Source organism: Lampetra planeri, chromosome 53, assembly GCF_965212315.1.
Source record: "Lampetra planeri chromosome 53, kcLamPlan1.2.h2, whole genome shotgun sequence".
In the NCBI taxonomy this organism is placed as follows: Eukaryota; Metazoa; Chordata; class Hyperoartia; order Petromyzontiformes; family Petromyzontidae; genus Lampetra; species Lampetra planeri.
The window spans coordinates 2,336,440-2,360,219 of record NC_136159.1 but is presented as its reverse complement, the minus strand read 5'-3'; the positions used below and the strand labels follow the sequence as shown (position 1 = coordinate 2,360,219).

General features: G+C 49.4%; 1 protein-coding gene across 3 annotated transcripts; it reads left to right on the top strand.

The window, feature by feature from the left end:
- Positions 1–1,249: 1,249 nt before the first annotated feature.
- On the top strand, positions 1,250–22,889 carry EXOC7 (exocyst complex component 7). 3 transcript variants are annotated; one of them, XM_078617329.1, is made up of 21 exons: positions 1,250–1,800; positions 1,850–1,917; positions 3,714–3,779; positions 5,557–5,741; positions 6,203–6,308; positions 6,856–7,108; positions 7,400–7,576; positions 8,910–8,921; positions 9,790–9,876; positions 11,195–11,340; positions 12,437–12,589; positions 13,886–13,984; positions 14,475–14,537; positions 15,659–15,725; positions 18,316–18,375; positions 19,054–19,174; positions 19,881–19,976; positions 20,787–20,850; positions 21,121–21,162; positions 22,020–22,153; positions 22,587–22,889. In XM_078617329.1, the coding sequence occupies exons 2-21, from the start codon at positions 1,858–1,860 to the stop codon at positions 22,687–22,689; spliced, it is 2,094 nt and encodes a 697-aa protein (XP_078473455.1). In that variant the 5' UTR covers positions 1,250–1,800; positions 1,850–1,857; the 3' UTR covers positions 22,690–22,889. The 3 variants fall into 3 exon arrangements, with proteins under 3 accessions (XP_078473455.1, XP_078473454.1, XP_078473453.1); XM_078617328.1 differs by lacking the exon at positions 9,790–9,876; XM_078617327.1 differs by lacking the exons at positions 1,250–1,800; positions 9,790–9,876 and having other exon boundaries at positions 1,810–1,917.
- The last annotated feature ends 891 nt before the right edge of the window (positions 22,890–23,780 follow it).

The window sequence follows — 23,780 nt, the reverse complement described above, 5'->3', positions numbered from 1 at the left end:
GCATTACATTGGCATTGTGTACAATATAAACAAGAAACAGCCCCAAGCCTTCACATATCTGTCCCACCACACACAAGTGACCTTCATACAACTCGTCAGCCACACAACCTTCTGGAAGCGCAGCATTCCAGCGCCATTTGAGCAAAGTGGACCATTTTCGACATTAAGTTAAAACAATATAATTTTGTGTGTGGAGGGACTGATATTGGAAGGAGGCAAATTGCTTTTGTTTTTCATTAGCTCGCACCTTCGATGAGCACGGTTGGCTACGTACGTATCCTGCATGGGGGATCGACTCAGCCCATAATCCCTCCGGGGTGATAATATAGCAAACAATTTGTGGGGAGTTCAACGGTGGTTGGCTATCCTTTATAGAAAAAAGACTAGCCTCGTCATGGGAATGTGGAATTTCCACCACTGGCTCTGCATGACTTTACCCACAGCAGTTGATGTATGTGCTCATTTATTTATTCAAGGGACGCCACGGTGATGAGATGTTAAGTACTTCGCCTGGTATGCAGGAGATCGGGGGTTAGATACCGACCCTGACACCTGCTGCTGTATATTTGGAGTTTGTGTCTCTCTCCCCGTGGTCGCGTGGATTTTCTTATCCGTGTCCTCCGGTTTTTCCTCCACATTTAGAAACATGCATTGGGATGATTTGGATAATTTTGCTGCTATAAATGTCCAAATGATAAGGCCACTTTGGTGAGCTATCATGTGGCCAGGTAGCTTGTGAACAATAAGTTAATAACTCAGTGGGCTTTGCCTGGGTAGGATGGGGGAGGTTTAGTTTTGTTTGTGTTTATAGCTCATCGGATTCCATACCTGTCCACCCATACAGTTTACCCCGTATTCTTGAACAGGGAAATTCAGTTTTCAGGTCTATACGGCGTTACAGCCGTTTCAATACGGGCAAAAAGACATTGTCTGTTTCTCCCTTATGATGGGACTTTATAGAATGAAAGTTTAAGATTCGTAAGGGGCACGAGGTTGCCTGTAATAATTGGTCTGTAATAAGTTAAGCACTGATAAGGGGTTGACAGGTATGCGATTCCTCCTTCAGGACAAATCAAGATTCTGATTCATTCAAAACCACACATTTACATCTCCCCTAGGTAATATGGCGGCGCTAGTCACGTGCCGGTGACGTCATATCCGAGGTTTGTGATCTCGGAGAGGGGAGGGGGCAAATGTGACGCGCGGCGCCTTTGCCAATCAGGAGCGAGCCCGTTGCGTGTCACGCGCGGAGCTCGACCAATCAGGGCGACGCTGCGGGCCGAAGGCGAACGCGGCGAGTGTAGCACTGTGCCACCACTCAGTGTAACACACCACACAGTGTGACACACCACTGACACTGTGACACACCACTCAGTGTGACACACCACTGACACTGTGACACACCACACAGTGTGACACACCACTGACACTGTGACACCACTCAGTGTAACACACCACACAGTGTGACACACCACTGACACTGTGACACACCACACAGTGTGACACACCACACACTGTGACACCACTCAGTGTAACACACCACACAGTGTGACACACCACTGACACTGTGACACACCACTCACTGTGTGACACACCACACACTGTGACACCACTCAGTGTAACACTTCACACAGTGTGACACACCACTGACACTGTGACACACCACTCACTGTGTGACACACCACACACTGTGACACCACTCAGTGTAACACACCACACAGTGTGACACACCACACACTGTGACACACCACTCACTGTGTGACACACCACACACTGTGACACACCACACACTGTGACACACCACACAGTGTGACACACCACACACTGTGACACACCACACACTGACACAACGCTGCGATGCCGGCCGAGGAGACGGTGTCGGCGAGGAAGCGAGACATCGAGGAGAAGCTCAACCAGGTGACTGGGGTGAGGGTGAGGGTGGGTCAGGGGGTGAGGGTGTGGGTCAGGGGGTGAGGGTGGGTCAGGGGGTGAGTTTGAGTCAGGGGGTGAGGGGGTCAGGGGGTGAGTGTGGGTCAGGGGGTGAGTGTGGGTCAGGGGGTGAGGGTGGGTCAGGGGGTGAGTGTGGGTCAGAGGGTGTGGGTCAGGGGGTGAGGGTGGGTCAGGAGGTGTGGGTGGGTCAGGGGGTGAGGGTGTGGGTCAGGGGGTGAGGGTGGGTCAGGGGGTGAGGGTGGGTCAGGGGGTGAGGGTGAGGGTCAGGGGGTGAGTGAGGGTCAGGGGGTGAGGGTGTGGGCCAGGGGGTGAGGGTCAGGGGGTGAGGGTGGGTCAGGGGGTGAGGGGGTCAGGGGGTGAGTGGGGGTCAGAGGGTGAGAGGGGTCAGGGGGTGAATGTGGGTCAGGGGGTGAGTGGGAGTCAGGGGGTGAGTGGGGTCAGGGGGATAGTGGGCGTCAGGGGGTGAGGGGGTCAGGGGGTGAGTGGAGGTCTGAGGGTGAGGGGGGTCAGGGGGTGAGTGTGGGTCAGGGGGTGAGTGGGGGTCAGGGGGTGAGGGTGGGTCAGGGGGTGAGGGTGGGTCAGGGGGTGAGTGAGGGTCAGGGGGTGCCCTTATAAAACTCAACGTTTAAGCTACTCACGCCGGCTTGTGCCCGCCCTCACAGTCGGTCATATTTGCGGAATACACCACGCCGCCGTTGACCCTGGCCATTGACCGAGCAACCCAACGTTCCTACCAGCTCCCTCCGCAGGAATGTGTTGAGTGCCTATCTTCGTACCAGATCAATTCGGACCTTATTGGTCACCCCGTGCCCCTTATAAATCTCAACGTTCATCCTACAAAGTCCCCCATCACGAGGGAGAAACACTAACAAATGGATAAACAAAACATTTTTGCCCGCATTGAAACAGCTGTACACCGTAATGGACCTGAAAACTCAATTTCCCTGTACAAAAATACGGGCTAAGGGGCCGTCCATAAATGACATCACGCGATTTTTGCCGATTTTTGACCCCCCTGCGTCACAAGGCGTCACAAAAAGTCAGACCCCCCCTCAAATATGACGTCACAAAGCTCTGCCCCCCCCCCCAAAAAAAATACAACATGCTTCAAATCGCTTTAAACTATTGCAATTTTAGTGCGTATTTAATGTGACGCTGCACTCTGAACTTGTAGGAGAAAACATTAAAAAGTCTATTTAATTAAGTAGAACGTGTTGTCTATATTTATTTAAAGTTGCGCATTTTGATGTGACGTCACATTTCTCAAACCCCCCCCCCCCCTTGTCACACATCACAAATGTCTGACCCCCCCCCCCCCTAGGTGCGTGACGTCATTTATGGATGGCCCCTAAGCCGTAGAGCTTGATAGGTTTAGGCTAGGGTGAGTAGGTTGAGGGTTGTCGTGGGGGATTGAGGGTGAGTGATTGGTCATCATTTTCTGACCTGCCCCTGCTGGACATCTATGATAATGAGCTTCATATCTCATTGGATTTCTCCAGGATAAATACAGATCATTCTCGATGATGAGTGTTGTGCATGGGTTTGTGCGGTGACTGGGATGAAACACTAATATGCGTTGTGGCCGAAACGTCGTGAGAATTATTTTATTATGTTTTATTTTTTTATTTCCCTTCTACGTGACTTAACCGAAAGAACCAAGAAGATGAACCTCGTAGAAATTCGTGCAAACAAAAGAAAATAACCTGCAGTGCGCAAATGTTGATATTTCAAACTGACCGCATCTTCCCCTGTCACTTATCCAGGAGCAGCATGTGCTGAACTTCATCAGAGAGAGCCTGGATAAGAGCGAACAGCAAACGGCAAGCATGGTGAGTGTGAGCGACTATCTTGGTGAGATTGTCGACAATTGAGAGGAGTCACTGGGTGCTCTGCAGCAAGATTATGGAGAGTACCCTGATAATATAGGCCCAGTTTATGATGACACGTTGCTCTTTCAGCGAAGCCAGAGCACCTCATTGAGCATTAGTACAGTGGTATCTCGGTATACGTCGTTAATTCGTTCCAGAAGGTAGGACTTATACCGAAAATGACGTGTACCAAACGAATTTTTCCCATAAGAAATAAAGGGAAAGGAAATAATCCGTTCCAGAGTCTAAGAAATTATATTTTATATGGCATAGTATACATTAATGAGGTTGTAAAAAATAATTTAGACACTACTTATTACTAAAATGCATACATAAATTAAAATAAATGCAAAAAATAATTTTAATTAATTTAAATAAAAATAAAATGTAACATCACTTTACCTTGCTGAGAGGAGTTGATAGCCTACGAGGATGGTGGTGAGGAAGGGGAGGAGTCGTGAACGGGGCATACGCGTTGACTCATCCCGACCCATACAAGTTCTAGCAAGCGCGTCGTATCCCAAGCAAGACGTCGTATCCCAAGACATTTTTTTCTCGTCAAAACACGACGTATACCAAATTCGACGTATTCCAAAGCGGTCGTATACCGAGGTATGACTACATCTAAACACGATGGGCCTGGGAGTAGTCATGAAGTGGATAATACCTCTGCCATGATTCCAGCTATCTTGTTGCTGAGCACAGGCCCGTAATGTGTAATATCCAGCAACAAACAACACTATCACATTTGTAAAAGGTAAGAGTTGTCATTGATGATGATTCCCAGCCATGGCTACCATCAGTGGCGGGCGATATTTAACCTGGTCCCCATGCTTCTCCACGCTTGCCAGCATCGTGAAGTACGGTCAAACAACTCCCGTGACCGGCATGGTGTGGAGTAGGCCATCATCCAGCAGTGAATTGACAAAGGACTATACCAGGCTCACATACCTGTTAACTCCTTATCAGTACCGCCTTATGACAGACCAATTCAGACCTTACTGGTCACCCCGTGCCCTTAGAAATCTCGATGTTCATCCTACAAAGTCCCATCACAAGGGAGAAACACACGCAAATAGGAAAAAAAATTGTATTTTTTTTTGCCTGAATTGGAGCGGCTGTACGCCGTATGGACCTAAACACTCAATTTCCCTGTACAGAAATACGGGGTAAACCGTGTGGGTTGACAGGTATGGGCTCGGCAACCTGTGGCTCCGGAGCCGCGTGCGGCTCGTTGGGTTCCCCCTTACGACTCTTTGGTTGCCCCCTTGGGAGCAACCGTTTTTTATTATTAAATCTTAAACATAATTATGGAAAGATAATTGACTAAATATGGCAGGGAATGGGTCACTGTGGAGCGTCTTGGTGATGACAAAATGTGCAACAGTCAAACTGTGTTGTTAAAGAATAACTAAGGGGGAAATGATCTAAATAGACGCAGTTTATTCCATCACCTATTTCGTTTATTTAAGTCAGAGTTTGTTTTGTCATTGCTGTATACCTGCTGCTGTGTTTGTGTGCAAGTAGCTCTGCGTGTGATGCGGCTCTCAAACTATTTTGGTCAAAGACAAAAACAAGCAAAAAACTGCTCTTCTTCTTTGAAAAGTTACCGACGCCTGGGCTATGCATTTAGTTTATAAAAAAATGCTTTAAAATGCACAGCCAAAGGCCCGTGAGTTCTCACGAGTGGTAACGCAGATGGCGCCGAGCTGATCGCTGAGGCCCCCCTCCCCGGCAGGTGGGCATCCTGTCGTCGTTCGAGTGCCGGCTGGCGCGGCTGGAGGACGCCATCGTGCCGGTTTACCGCCAGACGGAGACCCTGCAGCGGCTGCAGGAGAACGTGGAGCGCACGCTGGGCGCGCTGCACCACGTCATCGGCTACTACAGCGTGGCGCGCGACACCCAGCGCGTCGTCAAGGAGGGGTGAAAAAAAAACACGCAGCTTCGCAGATTATTTAGAACGCAGTGCTCTTCGCTAATTTTCAGAGAGGGCGGGGGGGGGGGGGTTGGGAGGCACTTTCACTGATAAGATATCGTCAGTGTGAGCACCGCCACACGTTTGAAACCGCACGATGGAGTGTTTACACGTTTGCATCCACATACACACAGACAGCGCAGTGGGGCAGCGGCGCAGTGGTTAGTGCATTCTACTATGAACCCGACGACCTTAGTTTGATTCCCGCTCATGGCCAACATTAGTGGCGAATATCTGACCTGGTCCCAGGCCTTCCCTAGGTCGATTCAGCCGTATATGGGTACCTGGTGCGGCGTGTAAATATCAGCACCATGCGCCGTTCTGCCCTTCACTGGTGCTTGCTAACAGCACTTGCCACAACAGGTTGTGGAGGCTATATGGGGAAATACGTGTCTTTGTGTGCGTACAGGCCGGCAGGACGTCTGGAGGAGTACTTGGAGTGCATGGCGCGCATACAGAACGCAGTCGAGTACTTCACAGAGAACAACCCAGACAGCCCTGAGCTCAACACTGTGGTGAGGGGCATTGCCTTCCCCAGCACACCGCTACAACCGCCCTCACCACACACAGACTGCACACATCACATCAACACAACAACCACGTCACCACAGCCACACCGACATCATGGTCACACCAACTATGTTTGCATGCCAACCTTATTAGAACGCACAAACTACACAATGTGTTCAACCATCGCAACTGCGGCTCACAATACTTTTCTTTGTATTTATGTATGTTGAACCTCTTTCGCACCAGACATTAGCCAACTGCTAATCGGAGGTGCGGGGGAAGGACAACAAACGAACACAAAATTCAGTTCTAAAAAATGTAGTTTTATATTTCGATTTAAAAGTGCATAGCTCCAGAAGCTTCCTAATATTGGAAGGAAGAACGATCCAGACGGCCGCAGAAGCGCATCTGCTGCGAGGATGACCGGAGTTTGCTTGACCGTTTATGCCCGCACTGCTCCACTTTGGAAAAATCCCCTCCCATCATCTCTTTTATCCCGAGCTCTCAAGAACCGCGAGATCATAACCAATGCTCAATTCTGCCTCACCGCAGAAGTCGCTGTTCGAGAACGGCAAGGAGTGGCTGGAGGGCGAGGCGCGCACGCTGCTGCAGCGACACAGCAAGGCCGTGCCGCCCGTGCTGCTGCTGGACGCGCTGGCTCAGGACGAGGACGAGGCGGCCCAGGAGGGCGAGGCCTGCGCCACGGAGGGGACGGCCGACGTTCACATCCAGCAGCTGCCGGAGCGCGCGCTCGCCGACCTCGTGCGCATCTCACACTGGCTGGTGGAGAGCGGCCGCAGCCACGGTGAGCGCCGGCGCCCGCCAACATCGCCGGGATCACCGGCATCGCACTGGCGCGGTGACAGAGATGGCGGCACCGGCACAGTGGGTGCTGGGCCTCCTGGTGCACGTTCATCGTACGCTTTTTATCCTCATCATTATCGGCCCTGGTCTATCCGCTGCTGGATTAAAGCCTCCCCAAGACGGTCTCTGCGATGCAACGCTCTGTCTAACTCCTGTACGTCAACCGATGTCATCGCTTCGCTTCGGTGACACTTGCAATGTTTTTCGCTTGCGTTGCCCTTCCGGGGTGCAGACCTCATGACTGTCTACTACCAGCTACGCTCGGGCCAGATGCTTCGTTCCCTGCAAGGCCTCAAGGAGCACCTGCGACGGAGCCACCACGCGGCCGCTGGGCACTCGCCGGCCGTGGGGGCCCGCAGGACCAACACTCCCACCAAGCGGCTCCCCGCCTCCACTGGCAAACGCACCGGTACGACGAGCAGCAGCAGCAGCGACACGTGACAGCTCACGGTAACAGTAGCCAAGGTACCAGCAAGAGAAGAGTGATAAGGAGGTGACTAGTGGCCGCCGATGTAGTGAGTTACCGGAGAGGATCATTAGGGAGTGCTGGATCATCAATCAATCAATCCTGGCTGTTTTACTCAAGTGCAGTGAGCTAGGAACTGGGTGCTCCAAGTGAGATATGACAGCTTGGGCTGCATTTATGCTTTATAATGGCAACAATAAAGTACTGCTGCTATTCCACAGTTGCTCCCATCCGATTTAACAATTATATTTGTATCCATAATATCGATACAAAGATCCCCCATATAACCTTAGCAGACTGTTGGGACAATTGCTGTTAATCAGCACCTACGAAGGCCGACACGGTACACGAGGGGGTAGGTGGCCCACACCACGCCCTCCCCAGCAGTGATGTTTACACACCGCACCAGGTACTTGTTTGTGGCTGAGTCGACCTACGTACATAGGTAAACACACATATATACACACATATACATACAGAGCCACACATTTATACAAGCATCGTTCAGCGGTAGCGAGTTAGCTACTTGTTGCAGAGGTTCGAGGTCCGATTCAGGCAGTCCGCCCTGGTTATTACCGCAGTTGTATTAACCATACTGTCTGTTTCACAGTGGGCTTTAAAAATCCCGGAATGTCATTCTAGACGAGCGTTGTCTGTACGTTTGATGCCGGCCATTTTGTGTCAGCATCGTGGTCCATGTGTACCAAACTTGAAAACGCGACACCGATACTTACTCAATTGGGATAATAAATTATCGCCCCGTTACTAGCAGACTAATTCCCACTCGCAGTCTTGTGCCGTGTCACATTGTGGCACATAGGGATAGCTGCCACTTGGAGGTGCCTACCAATTTTTTTGAAACGAGATGTAATGTAAGTCGCTTATTGTGTGTAACAAGGGCTCTTGAGACGGCCCGGCATCAAGGTACGAACCTATATGAGAGTCTGCTTTGTATTGAGCCGATTCTGTGAAAATGATGTACTGCCAGAAGGCAGTCTGGCCAATGGGCTGTGTAAAAAAATAGTTTAAATTTTTTTAAATAGAGGGAATAGATTTCGTGAAGGTGGCAACATTATTAACATTTATTTTGTTACTTCTCAACGACGACGCTAATTATAATTTTGTGAACTTTGTTGTGGTTTTGGCCAATGCCAAGGTTGTAGCGCATGGGACTGCGCTGGCTTTTGTGAGCTCTTCCCATCGTAAACGCTACACTTTCTAACTCTGCTCTCTCTCTACCCCCCTCTCCCTGCACTCCCGAACGTGGACATCTCAGCCTATATCCCAGGTAAGGCTTGCACTCCTGCTGTGTGGGAACGTGAGGTAGGTGGATTTTCCACTCGCTGCGTTTCCTCGTGTCGATTTGAAGTGGCCATTGCCAAGCTGACTAAGCCAATCGGTCACATCACGATTCATCGTTGATTTTTGGGTTAGGCCAATTCATGATCCGGCCAAATTTGTGTCAGAAAACCCTTTCAGAGGGAGCGAGAGCGATAAGAGAATCATTCAGAGGTGCGAGACAAGCAGGAAAGCAGCCAGAACTGACGCCGACAATTGCCCAAGCTCTCTGGGCCTATATTAGGATGCTTGGCCCACTCCATGAATCGTGAGTGTTTGTACAAGTGGGAGGACACCAGATTATCGGGAGAAAAAAAACCCCCGTGTGTGAGGGAGGATAGAACTCTGAATACTCGACAAGATGGAACACATAAGGAAATAATCCACTTGCTGTAATGCCACTATACTCTACTGTACCACGGAAAGCCGTGGCAAGTCAGCAAGCCAGAGGATAGCGATCTCAATGCCCACGGGTAAGGTGGGAGTTTAAGCACCGGATATCCTGGGCGGTTTATGGTTTCACAACATAAATTTGGCCAGAACATTCCGCGGTCTAACGCTTAAAATCCATTACGAATCAATGAGGTGCTGGCATCGGTGCTTGACTAACGTGGAGCTCGGTTTTGGTGCCACTCTGTTACGGTGTGGGTCTGTCTCTGTTTCTTTCTCTGTCCCTCCCCCACTCACCGGCCCGTCTCCTCACTCTCTTGGTATCGCTCCGTGCCCTGGTGTTTCCTCTCATCGGTGTCCTTCCCTTCACCTGGGATCACTCCTGCTGGTGTGCTTTCTGCCTGTCGGGTTGGGGTTGATGGCTCCAGGCACTCTGCGTAAAGCCCAGAACCTTCTCAAACAGTACGCCCAGCAGGAGGCAAGGAAGGGCTGCTCCAACCTCTCTCCCATGGAAGGTACTGTCGTGTGGAGGGCCTCCAACTGCCGCAGCTCCTGTGAATTCTTCACACTCAGTTGGTCACTCGGCTCGCTCAAGCCACGCATTGGGGGGGGGGAGGGGGCCCGACGGTAGTGCGTTCGCTCCCTCGTTGCAGAGGTTCACAGAGTCGGATCCGGCTGACTGCCCTGGTAAATAGCGCAGGTGCATTATCCATGATTATACACCGTATGGTTCATAATCAACGTTTTTGGGTTTAGATCGCGTTATTTATAAATGTGTCATAACCCTCCACCACCCAACACGGCCAATCAGTAAAAAAGTATCACGTTGACAAACGACAAATAGTTCACTGCTTTAGCCCACCGGTGTGTTGAAGCGTGAATCCACAACATAAAAAAAAAAATTTCACAGTGGACATTCTCTTGATGTAATTCGTTAAAGAATAGGTCATTTGTGTGGCTGCGTCATAGTCCGAGTCCGATAAGTTACGCGCAGATAAAAAATTGGGATTACACAAAGCTGCGTCGCCCCTGACTGTGAACCTACTGCAGACTATGTCTGTGAAACACAACGATTTTCGTGATAGCCGCGCACTAACTGAATAGCGCAGATACCGAATGTACAAACGTTATTGTTAATATTATTAACTATTGCCATCCACTACCAGCCATTACTAGCATGCATTGACCACACACTTGAGAATACTCTGCCTAACTGTCCTCTAGACCATGGGTTTAATCGCTTAGGGGTTGTGTGGTGCTATTTAAGGTGAACAAGATGTGGTGGTGAGTGATATGTGGCGTGTGAGTGCGTGGTGTGTTTCATGCCACGTTAGATCAGTGTTAGGTGAACGATATGCAGTGTGTGTGGTATGTGTCCTGCCACGTTAGGTGAGTGATAGGCGAGTGATATGCACTGTGTGATGTGTGTCGTGCCACGTTAGGCGAGTGATAGGGGAGTGATATTTGGTGAGTGATATGCGGTGTGTGTCGTGCCACGTTAGGCGAGTGATAGGGGAGTGATATTGGATGAGTGATATGCAGTGTGTATGGTTTTTGTCACGCCACATTAAGTGAGTGATAGGGGAGTGATATTTGGTGAGTGATATGCGGTGTGTTAGTTTGTGTCATGCCACATTAGGTGAATGATAGGTAAGTGATATTGGGTGAGTGATATGCGGTGTGTGTTTGTGGTGTGTCGTGCCACATTTGGTGAGTGATCGTTGAGTGATGTTGGATGAGTGATATGAGGTGTGTGTGTGTGTCGTGCCACGTTTGAACGAGTGATAGGTGAGTGATAGGTGAGTTTATAATGTGGTGTGTGTGTGTGTGCAGGCAGTGTGGAGGCGTGGGACGTGGAGATCGATGCCTACATCCTGTGTGTGTCGGCCTTCGTGAAGTTGGCTCACAGCGAGTACCAGCTGCTCACCCAGATCATTCCTGACTTCCACCACAAGAAGACTTTCGACTCTCTAATACAGGTGCACACTACAACGCAATACGATAAGACAAAGATCCCCCGTGTAGCCTTAACAGGCTGTTGGGGGAAAGTGCTATTAGCGAGCACCTATGAAGGCCGGCATGGTACACGAGTTGGAGGGTGGCCAGCACTACACCTGACCGCCTTTGTCTCCCCAGTGGCGATGTTTACACACCACACCAGGTATCGCAAGACGATACACACAATGCAATACGTGCAATGCAATCGATAACGTGATGTTATACACAATGCAATACGGTGAAGAATACAATGCTTTACTCATTACAGTACTTCAGCCAAATAAAAACTTCCGTATTGAATCATCATTCATTATAGAATTCTGAGTTAGGCCACAATGGTCTGGCCAAATTTGTTGTGAAACGCTGCTCCACCACCTGGCATAGCCAACAAATGAAATTATCACTTGTACAATCAGTTAACGCACCAATGACTTCCTAGCTTTTGTCCTGAAGATGCTTGGTGCAGTTTCATCTAATTGCTAAACATTTTAATTTTGAGAATTGTTCTTCGCCTTACCGGTGAACTTAGACAGAAACAATTGACTCGTGAAACGCTTGTACGCGTGACAATTTAATTTGTTTGGCTGCGTCGGTTTTGTTGGAGGGTTTTGTGACAAATATTTGGCCAAATCACTTTCGTGGCCTAACCCAGACATCTATTACGAGTCGTAACATTTCGCTGACACCTGTGCCAAAGTGAATGGGCCCAGCCCTACCCACTTCCAACAACGAACTCTGCTGAAAGAGGTTGTTGCTGGATGCGTAGGGAGCGGAAGGACAGCGGTTAGCGCGCTGCTCTATGAACCCTGCGACCCGAGTACAATTCCCGCTCACAGCCAATACTAGTGACGATTATCTGAACCAGTCTTGGGCCTTCCCTAGGTCGATTCATCCTTAAATGAGTACCTTGTGCGGTGTGTTTACATCGCCATGACACAAATGCGGCCGGGCGTGGTGCTGGCCGCCCACCACCTCGTGTGCTGTGCCGGCCTTCGTACGTGCTCGCTACAAGCGCCCGCCCCAACAATCTGCAAAGCCTATACGGGGGCATCTTTGTCTTTGTTTGCGTGGCTGCAGGAGTCCCTGGATAGCCTGGTGGCAGAGGGGGACGGGGTGGTGGCAGCAGCGCGCCGTGCTGTGATGCGGCACGACTACTCGGCCGTCCTGTCCGTGCTGCCTGTGCTGCGCCACCTCAAAGCCTGCAAGCCCCAGTTCGACATCGTGCTGCAGGTAAACAACTCGCCGGCAGCGGTCGCCTGCTGCTCATCACTCTTGTATTGCTACTGCCGTGGTGACTATATTCCCGTCAACGTCACTCATTGATTCCTGCACCCATTTTGGAGACTCGGTCCACCAGACTGGCTGTTTTGTCTCATGCACCACACCGTGTTCAACCACCACAATGCAAGTCACAACAACACACTCAATCACTCATCCGTACACTCACCTACTCACTCATTCACCTACACACTTATTCATTCACTCACTCACCAACCCACGCACTCACCCGCTCAACAAACTTGCCAAACTCACCCTTGCACTGACTCACCACACTGCAGGTCATAACACTTCGATTTTGTGCTTCTTCCCTCACATTGCTCCGCTTGAGAATTCCCTCCCATTGTCCGTCTCTTTTCCAAAGTTCTTATAATAACCTTGCTCAATTCAAGAAACGTGCTTATTCTCATCTTTTATTGTTCTGCTTGTTGCTGGTCGCTTGAAGTTATGGACCTTTTGGGCCTGTGCTCAGCAGCTATGTAAAAAAACACACAGCTGAGCTGTATGTGAAATCGAAAGTACACAATGTTTTGGAAGATATAGAATCAAATTCCAAATATATATTAAAAAATGCAAGTGAAATACAAAATACGTGGTCTGAACATATACCTTATCTTAAAAAACCTAGAAACAACAGCAGCAGCAGCAGCAGTTCCAAGCCCCAGAAGGCCTGAAGAAGCCTGAAGTATATCAGGCTCATCTAATGCCAGATAAGGCTTCATGAAGCTGGCTGTTACTGCTGTTGTTGCCATATGGAGTGCTGCTATATATTTGCCAGATAAGGCTTCATGAACCTGGCTGCTGCTGCTGCTGCTGGTGTTGTTACTGTGCGGGCTACAGCTATATATTTGCCAAATTAAACTGGTTACTGGTGTTGCCGTACGGGCTGCTGCAATACATTTGCCAGATAAGGCTTCATGAACCTAGCTGCTGCTATATATTTGCTGCTTGCCGCCGTTGCTGCCCCCTAGTCCACAGCAAGGGGTTGGTACAGAGTCACAGTCTTGCGAGCGTTAACTCGACACTGGAAAAATCGCTTCACATCACGTTACATTCTCCCACTCCTAGTAACGCAGTTTGCCTTTGTGGTCTACGGAGGCCCGGTGGAAGGAGGAAGACTGAAGCAACAACTGGCGATGGCATTCACACGCGGTTATACTCGAATTGAGTCGAAATAATGAACGCCGCGTCTGTGAATGCGCTGGGTGTGTTCACATGGCAGGCTTCTCTCTGTGCCGCGGTGTGCAGGGCACAGCTGCTCCTACTAAGAACAAACTGCCCACGCTCATCTCGGCCATGGAGACAACTGGGGCCAAGGCTCTTGAGGAGTTTGCAGACAGCATCAAGGTACGGTACATCACACACCAAATGTGCCCCGTGTAGCCTTTGCAGACTGTTGGGGCAAGTGCTGTTCAGTGAGTAGCGCCTATGAAGGCCGGCACGGCACGCGAGGGGGTGGGGGGCCAGCACCACGCCCGGCCGTCTTTGTTTCCCCAGTGGCGATGTTTACACACCGCATCAGGTACTCATTTGAGGCTGAGTCGATCTAGGGGACAGCCCAGGACGAGTTCAGGTAATTGTCAAGTCAGAAACTGAACCCAGGCCCTTCTTGCTATGAGGTGTGAGTGTTACCAATGCTGTTTCCCTAATTTGGTGTTTCACATATATCAGCTATGTCAGCCACAATGTCTTCAGGTTATCAGTGTGATTAAAATTCCACATTGTTAAATGTGTCTGCTAGAGTGTGAATGCGATTACAAGGCTATGAATGATATTGCTACGAGGCTTTGAATAGGATTGTGTTGTCTTCAGTTTTCTTTCCCACATGTCTCTGCAGAATGACCCGGATAAAGAGTACAACATGCCGAAAGATGGGACGGTGCATGAGCTCACAAGCAATGTGAGTGGAGTCTCACGCGCATGGATGTGAACTCTAATATTCCAGATTGGCAAATGCGGATCATGACGCCGACACACAATGTTCTACTCATTTTGAATGACGCAATGGGCCCTTTAACGTCAACTGGTAAATACAGCCACAGTGATAACCAGGGTGGCCTGCCGGAGTTGAACTGTGAACCTCTGGAACAAGCGGCAAACGCGCTACCGCTGGGCCATGTCTTCAGGATAGCTAATGTGTACATATGCACGTGCAATATATGGTGTGCCTGAGTAAAACGAGTCGGCCTTTGTGTGCAGGCATCACAGTCCAAATTTGCCGAATCGAAAAAAATACACCACTAAGTATTCAACTTGGAATTCACAGAGCGATCACCGTCCACTAATGGCAGACTGAGGCCCGCTTTGTGCTGCACTGGGACAGCTGCCAGCGGGGGTGCCCTATAAAATGATTGAGATGAGATGCAATCAAAGTTGGCTGTTTATCGCGTGTAAAGCGCTGAGACGCCCTGGTGTAAAGGAGGGCATTCTATTAAAGACAAATTATTATTACATTTCGATTTAAAGCTTTCGTGACTGCAGGGATTCATCTTCTTGGTTCTTTCGGTAAAGTCACGTAGAAGGGAAATAATAAAATAAAGTAAATGTTATTTTTTATTATTATTTTATTATTTCCCTTCTACGTTACTTTACCAAAAGAACCAAAAAATTATTATTACCTATTTTTTCGCATGGCTGATGCAGATGCAGGGCAACAGCTACAATTTCACATTCAGGCGGTCAAGCCAGACAACCGCGTCAGGAGCAGCGGAGTGTATCGCTGTGATGTTTCCTTCGTATTTGTGTATCGGGCATTGCGTCGTTATATGTTGTACGATCCGTTCTGGATGACCACGGTCGCACACTGGAGAGTTCTTTAATTTTCCATTTGTGCATCAAGTAACCGCAACTGCCATCGATTATGTAGATGCATTTTAGTGTGGATCACAAGCTTCGTGGAAGATCGAACCCAGGGGTCTTCTGCATTTGGGGGGCTACTTCTGTGATTATTATGATAGCTTTGTGTCACGTAATGCGGGCGTGTGCATTGTGGGTAATTAATGTGCGTCTTTATCTTTGCAGGCCATTTTGTTCCTACAACAGTTGCTGGATTTTCAGGAGACAGCAGCGGCCATGCTGGCCTCTCAAGGTATTCCCTCAGCCCGCTGCGTGCGTAACAGATGCACTCTGGGTGCTCTGGCTGGCCAAGGAGACAAGGATGTTAGCCACACGCTGTGCATTTCCTCTTTGTCATCCAGGCCAGAGTTTAGGATAAAGGAAGAAAGCCTGGAATTGGACGCATAGTAGTATTTGGGCGCTTTTGAATGGCTTGCTGAAGGCAGTAGTAGCGGTACAGGGTGGTTGAGTGCACGGCACTACGAATCAGTCCTGGGCCTTCCCCAGGTCGACTCGGCCGTAAAAGAGTGCCTGACGTGGTTTTCAAACATCGGCACCGGTTGGCGAACGGGCTTAATGAAGGAGGCGATCGAGGGAAGATTTCTTGCGAAAAGGCCGCGAGGAAGTAAGAGAATGGCGACGCTTGACAGCGTTCAACGGGGAAGGACGTGCGGACAGATGAAGAGAGTAGCGGAGAAGGAGGAACACGGAGGAGAGAGTCGTCCCTTGGACTGATCTTTGGACAGAATACTGAATGATGAATGATGTTGGGTGGTGGAGGTTCTTACAACACATCTTTGGCCAGACCATTACATGACTTACCCCAAAAATCAATTATTAATCGTAATATTGGTTGCAAAAACCTTTGTGTTCAGCCGTTATTGTATTATCATGAGCCCCCAAACAAATCATTAGATCACTAATGCGCTGTATTTTGTCAGGTTAATATCGGTAAATGTTAACGTGATACCTTTTAAATATGAGTATGTCTGTGTGTATGTGTGGAGTGTGCGTGATGCTTGATGTGCCATATTTGTGTCCCTTCTGCCTGTCACGGATGCCCACTATGCGCTAGTGTTGGGAGACACGTACAATATTCCCCTGGAGCCCCGTGGTGAGTTCTGAAGGGTAGGGTCAAGGAGTGGGCCATGCGGAGACTCATTGGGCAGTGGAGAGTCATGGTGTTGAATGCCTCTCACCTGCGGAGCAGGCGGCGCGGAGTATTTCACGGTTAATACACCCGCAGTAGTAACCGGGGCGGCCTGCCGGATTTGAACCGCGAACCTCTGCAGTAAGCGGTAAACGCGCTACCGCTGGGCCACGTCACCGCCCTGTCTCTCGTCTAGTTGCCGCAGGTGGCATTTTCCTATCACAATAACAATCTTGCGACCCGAATAATAGGTGACTTGTTTTTGAAAGAGTGCCCTTCACGCCAGGGGGCTTCTCCCGAGCGATTTACATGTAATAAGCGACTTATGTCGCATCTCACATCGACACATTTTAAAGGGAAAACCCCCAGTGGCAACTGTCAATGTCTGCATAATTTGACTCTGTACCTGCAAGCCAGTCTGCGAGTAGGGGGCGATGATTGTGATGGCTACATGTAATTTCAATCGACTAATTAGCGGTGGAAATATTTCCTATTTGGCCAAATTTGTACCGTAACGCAGGCACACAGTTGGGCTACTGCTATTTTCGTGTGACGTCACTGGATCATCTCGAATATTCGAAGGGCACCCCCAGTAGCAGCTGTGTGACATAAGGTCACTCAGCACCTGGCCTGCAAGCAGGCATCAGCCTGCCGGTAGGAGGTGATGATTGTTGCAATGTGTAATCCCAGTTGGGACATTTGCGGTGTCATCTTTTGCCATTTGGACTGTGATGCCGGCGCTCAGAGGCCTTCTCATTTTAAATGACCTACATCATGGGATCTCCTTTGCCAGTACCATAATATGATAATAGGTTTTTCCTATTTTTTCCCCAATTTCAAGGACAGTGCATATATTATCAGAGTATGTTTTTTGTTTGCATTCTGACCACAAGCATTGTGGTTAATGCAGACATGATTCCTTGTAAGAGGTTTCAGTTTGGTCTTTTAACATCTTAACACATTTTAAATGACATCGTGGGATATTTAACATCCCGTGTGTAGCAGACGGCACTGTACCAAAAACAAATGATTTAACTTGCTCAAACTCACGTTTCCTGTTGCATTAAACCGGCAAACGTATATTTATTTATCATATGGCTCAACCGTAGGGCGAGCGGCTGCGATCGGATACAAGTTTAAATCCTGATTGGGGCGTGGGTTGACTCAGCCTATCCGCCCTCCCGACGGGGTCGATAAAATGAGTATCACTTCGTGGGGAAGGTCAACAGTGGTTGTCCTATGGGCATACTCCCCCTCGCCATATGAATGTGGAATTTTCGACCACTGGCTCAGGGTCTGTAAACAGGATATCAGCACCAATGTCTCAATGTTCATTTGAGCCGGAGATCACTTTCACCTGACAGCATGAACCTTGAATGTGTTCCGAAAGCGTCGTAGTCAGTGGTGCATGAAGGCTGAGTGTTTACTGTGCAGTGCATGTACCTCGTGGTTTTTGTGTTGTGCATCGTCTTCATTGTACAGTCGTGCATGCGTTGGATAACAGCGTACTAAGAGCATGCACTTGACTGTGGAATTGCACACGAGCGCACGCGGGCATTGTGTGGACACGCTGTGCGCTGAGCGTGAGCCTTGCTTGCTGTCCTTGGTGTTGTCCAACTTGCCGTTTGCGCTGGTGTTGTTGTTGCTGTTGTCGTTCAACTTGCCGTTTGCACTGGTGGTGTTGTTGTTGCAGACAGCAGCACCCTAAGTCACAGTTCCGAATTCAGCCGAAAACTTCTGAGCACCTACGTGTGTGAGTTTTTAACGCAACAACAGCGCGCGCATACCCACACACATGCCCCACAAACGTGGTGGTGGTTTAAAGGTTGCAGCCGTGCAGCGATTGTTCTCCGCCCACGCCACTGCTGGTGAAAGTGCCCTCCACGAGAGCGAGCCCTAGAGGGTTGTTTGGTCTACTCTTTCACGTTGACCGGACGCGTTGGAAGAGGTGTAAATACCAACTGTGACCCCACCGCGCGCGACCCGGCAGGTCGGTTAAAGGGCTACAACGTTCAGTTTGTTCCTCTAGACATTTCTGTGCGTGTGGCAAATACCCAGTAACACCCGGATTTAACCGGGATCTGTATACGGTCACTGGTGACGCAAAGGACACGATGATAGCCGCCCGGAGTATTTCTGTTGTGGTTGAGTACGTGCGTGTGTTTTGTGCACACGTACGCATGCGCGCACACTTCTGTGTGTGTATATGAGGAGCGGTGGCGCAGTGGTTAGCGCGCTGTACGAGGAACCCGGTAACCCGAGTTCAATTCCCACTCAAGGCCAGCACCAGTGACGATTATATGAACCGATCAGCCTCAAATGAATACCTAGTCAGCTGTGTGTTGTTTTGGCCTCCATAGGTGCTCGCTAACGGCACTTGCCCAAAAAGTCGGTTGAGGCTACACGGGGGATCTTTTCCTTTGTGTTGCAGCACGGGTTCTGGGGAACCTTCAGGGTAACCTGCTGAGTAAGTGTCGCGTGTATGAGGACCCGGCACTGGGCTGTATATTCCTGCTCAACAACTACAACTACACTCTCAAGGCCTTGCAACGGTAAGCGGATCCCATGCCAGCCTTCGTAGGTGGAGCAGCGTTTCACAACAAATTTGGCCAGACCATTGTGGCCTAACTCAGAATTATATTATGAATGATGACTCAATACTGAAGTTTTTATTTGGCTGAAGTACTTAATGAGTAAAGCATTGTATTCTTCACCGTATTGCATTGTGTATCACATGACGTTATCGATTGCATTGCGCGTATTGCATTGTGTGTATAGTCTTGCGATACCTGGTGTGGCGTGTAAACATCGCCACTAGGGAGACAAAGGCGGTCGGGTGTAGTGCTGGCCACCCTCCACCTCGTGTACCATGCCGGCCTTCATATGTGCTCGCTAGCAGCACTTGCCCCAAAAATCTGTGAAGACTATACAGGGGATCTTTGTCTTTGTCCGCTGCAAAACACTACACTAGCAAGACCCGAGTTCTGTTGCCACTCACGGCCAACACCAGTGACGATTAACTGAACCGGTCCTGAGCCTCCCCTCGGTCGACTCAGCCTGAAATGAGCACCTCGTGTGAATGCTTAAACATCACCACTCGGGAGACAAAGGTGGCCGGGCATGGTGCTGGCCACCTACCCCCTCGTGTGCCATGCCGGCCTTCATAGGTGTCCGCTAACAGCACTTGCCCCAAATGTGTTAAGGCTACATGGGGGGTCTTGGTCTTTGTGTGTGTGCGTATGTGAATCTGGTGTTCAGGTCAGAGTTGTTGCAGCTCGTGGAAGTGACACAACCTAATCTGGAGCGCACGTACGAAGAGCTGATCGACAGTCAGCTGCAAAGCTATCGGCGCAGGTGCAGCGGTGCTTATTCTGGCTTCCTGATTTCATTCCTTGAAACGCTTGGCGCAGTTTCTAGCGAAACGTATCTAAAAATAATTGGCACTTCATTCAATGCTCGTGCACATGACGGTTAAAACATGTTTTTACGTGTTGAGTGGCGGAGATTGACACGACTAAAGCAATTTGGCCAGATCATTCCGCGGGCCAAACCAAAAATCATTTATGAATCGTAATATAGGCTGCGAAAACCTACGACGTGTTAAAAAGTGACATAAACGCGTGAGTAATGGATGACATTTCAAGAGTTTTTACTTGCTTTAAACACAGCACAAGCCAATATAACAATTTGTGCTCCTAACTCTCTAGCTTTAGATTTAATAATAATAATTTTGCACATTTGGTTTTCGCGCCATCATCCTAACAGCACGAGGCTGTCACGAAAGTGCTGTGCTTCACAGACACGGTCTGCCTGCAGTTGTTTCAAAGTCGAAGGGGCCGATGTCGCTGTGGGTAATCGCAATTGAATAATGTGCAGGTCATATTTCAAATGTGGATCATGACGCTGGCACGCGATTGCCTACTCGTGTTGAACGACTTCACGGGATCTTGAACGTCCACCGTGAAGCAGATGGAGTGTAATATTTCATGGTGAATTCATCCGCATTATTAAATACTGCAGCGAGTTGTGAACGCACTCCCACTGGGCCCTGTTACCGCCCCATGACGGGAATACCGTCACAACACACGTGTTCTTGTTGACTGTAAACAGCACATGAAGTACAATTTACGTCACGTGTACGTTGACATGTGTCATGGAATGCAGCTGGATGAAGGTTTTGGAGAGCATTTCCGATCGGAACATGCCTGTCCTCACACCTGGCGCAAAGGTTAGGGCCACATCATACACTTTGGCATCAACATTACCACACCATACACGATGGCAACATGTACGTTGCTGTGTTTTGTCCACCCATTTTGAGAACTCGGTCTAACAGACTGACTGTTTAATCTCACCCGCACTGTGTTCAGCCACCATACTGCAGGTCACAACAACACACTCACTCAACCGGTCACTCGTTCATACACTCACTCGCCGACTCAACCATTCGCTCACCACACGGTAAGTCATAACACTTCTCTTGTGTCCGTGTTTCCAGCTGAAGGATAAGGAGCGTCAGGTCATCAAGGATCGTTTCAAGGTCAGTGCCGCTTTATCACCGCTCTGCCGCTTGGGGCCAAAAATACAGAGTATGCATATATGTGTGTTGAACTTCTTTCGCACCTTACAAAGCCAACCGTGCTAATCGGAGGTCCGGTGGAAAGACGACAAACTGAACACAAAAGCCAGTGAGAAACAAATTAGTTTTCAATCTTGATTTAAACGTGCATAGCTCCAGTGGCTTCCTAATAAAACTCATGTGCCCACCCCCTTGTGTGCCGTGCCGGCGTTCGTAAGTGCTACTCACGAACAGCACTTGCCCCAGATTTGAAGCTTTCGTGACTGCAAGGATTCATATTCTTAGGTTTTTTCGGTAAAGTCACGTAGGTAAAAAATAAAAATAAAAATTTATAAAAGTAAAATAAAAAATAAAATAAAAATCACATTTCAGCCGCACCACCTCTACATAACAAAGGCTCAGTCGCATTTACACGCACCTTTACATCAGCCGCACCGTAACAACTCTTGGAACCTCCCAGTTCAACCAGTCTACGCAACAAAGGCTCATTCCTAGCAGCGTGCTTCAGCCGCACCGAACCTCACAATAATAATATCCAGGTGCCTGCCTTGGCTCCTCCCACCCTCAACCAGTATATATACAAGGACTGTTTTCTTGGAATTTCTCTTACTTGATACAGCAATCGTGCTGTGACGGTTCCACCTGAAGACGGAAGCTTGTGTTGCCTCCGAAACGTCGTGATTTTTATTTTATTTTTTATTTTACTTTTATTAATTTAATTTTTTTACCTACGTGACTTTACCGAAAAAGCCTAAGAATATAGCACTTGCCCCAACGGCCTGCTAATGGCTGCACGCGGGATGTCTTTGTCTTTGCAGGGCTTTAACGAGGGCCTGGAGGAGCTGTGCCGGGTGCAGAAGTGCTGGGCAGTGCCGGAGCGAGAACTCAGGGAGCGTCTGCGCCAGGAAGGCAAGAAGTTGCTGCTGAACAGCTACCGTGTGTTCGTGGACAGGTACGTGCGTGCGGAGTGGTGGCACAGCGGATAGCGCGGTGGCACTACGAAACCGGCGACCCGAGTTCGATTCCCGCTTCATGTACCGCCAACGCCGGTGGCGACTATCTGAACTGGTCGTGGGCCTTCCCCTAGGTCAAGCCAGCTGGGAACTTTTCTCCCAGGAATCTGGAGAGCACAGACCTGACATTAGAACTAACAAGAAGTTGAGGGGGGGGGGCAACCGCTCCCCACTTCCCCCTCCCGTCCCTCCCTCCTCCACCCCCCTCCTCCACCCCCCTCCCTTGCATCCGTCCCACTGGAGCCACTTTAACAAACGGCGAGGGTGCCACACGGTGTTGACATTTCACACGCGGTGAGACAGGAATTGGGCGAGGGTAATTTGGTTGTCTGCCCCCCCACCAACCCTCCCGCCTCCCCCCACCCCCACCAGGTATGGGAGCGTCCCCTTCACGAAGAACCCCAGCAAGTACGTGCGCTTCCGCTCTGAGCAGGTGGCCGAGATGATCGATCGTCTCTTCGACACGTCGGCCTGAAGACATCGCGCGTCGTCGTGTGTGTCTGTGTGTCGGCAGAGATTTATGTGACTAGACTTGATACTAATTCACAATCGATTCTGGGAGTTAACGCCACGTGTTAAAAAATATATCAGTTATAGGCCGTATTTCTGTTACAATATTCAATGTAGTTGCATGGTCAATTGAGTTGGTATGAGAATAAAAACTTTGTAACCAAATACTTTAGGCTGCGGAATTCACTCCCACCATCTGTTTTCCTCAAGATGTCATGACCTTGCTCAATTCAAGAAACATGCTGCACTCTTTTGCTATTTGAACTTTGTCGCTGTCCGCTTGACCTTTTGGGTCTGTGGCTCAGGAACTGCGTTCAAAAATCAAATGATAGCTGCTTTGTGGATAACAATAGTTGGCTGCTGATGCTGCTGCTGCTGCTGCTGCTGCGAAAGTGCAGCAGCAGCCGCGGGATGATGGCGTCCAGACGGTGGGGGCTGCCTCGGAGAAGAGACGCTCGGCAGTAACCGTGGACTTGGTTCTCGGTGTAGAGCGGAGGAGGAGGAGGTGGAGGTTGTGAGTCGCACTGCTGCGGAGAGTTCTCCCGTGAGCCGTGGTGCAGTGTGACGGTCGCGAAGACGGACGCGGCGGACGACCGACAACACGGAGGTGTGGCGGCACAGTCAGGTGATCTTGGAGCTGACCCTGCCTGGCAGTGGGAAGCCAGTGGAGGGGAGGGAGCATGTACGTACGTATGTACGTACGTATGATGCCTTGTATAAAGGCGTCAGTTTTTGTACCAGTTGAAAGGGTAAAAACCTATTACTATATTTTGCCACTGGTAAAGGAGGTCTCAGTGTAAATGCTTACCCCGAGCTCTCAATACTCTGATAGTGCGCTGTCTTTGAGTATTACGCTTTTTGGCGTCATCTGGTCCAACACCAATGGAGACTAGGCTCTAAGAAAAGCTGTCTCGGGTGTGGACCAATCAACTTCAAGGACAGTGCATATCATTATCATCAGAGTTGTTTCTTTTTGTTTGCATTTTGACTGCTTGTGTTGTGGTTATTGCAAACATGATGCCTTGTATAAACGTGTCAGTTTTTGTACCAGTTGAA

Excerpts from the sequence above, each read along its gene's own strand:
- EXOC7 (XM_078617329.1), top strand. The coding sequence starts at position 1,858 with ATGCCGGCCGAGGAGACGGTGTCGGCGAGGAAGCGAGACATCGAGGAG. Across the intron at positions 5,742-6,202 it reads CAGCGCGTCGTCAAGGAGGG|GCCGGCAGGACGTCTGGAGG; the intron begins GTGAAAAAAAAA and ends GTGTGCGTACAG. Across the intron at positions 14,538-15,658 it reads TGCATGAGCTCACAAGCAAT|GCCATTTTGTTCCTACAACA; the intron begins GTGAGTGGAGTC and ends TTATCTTTGCAG.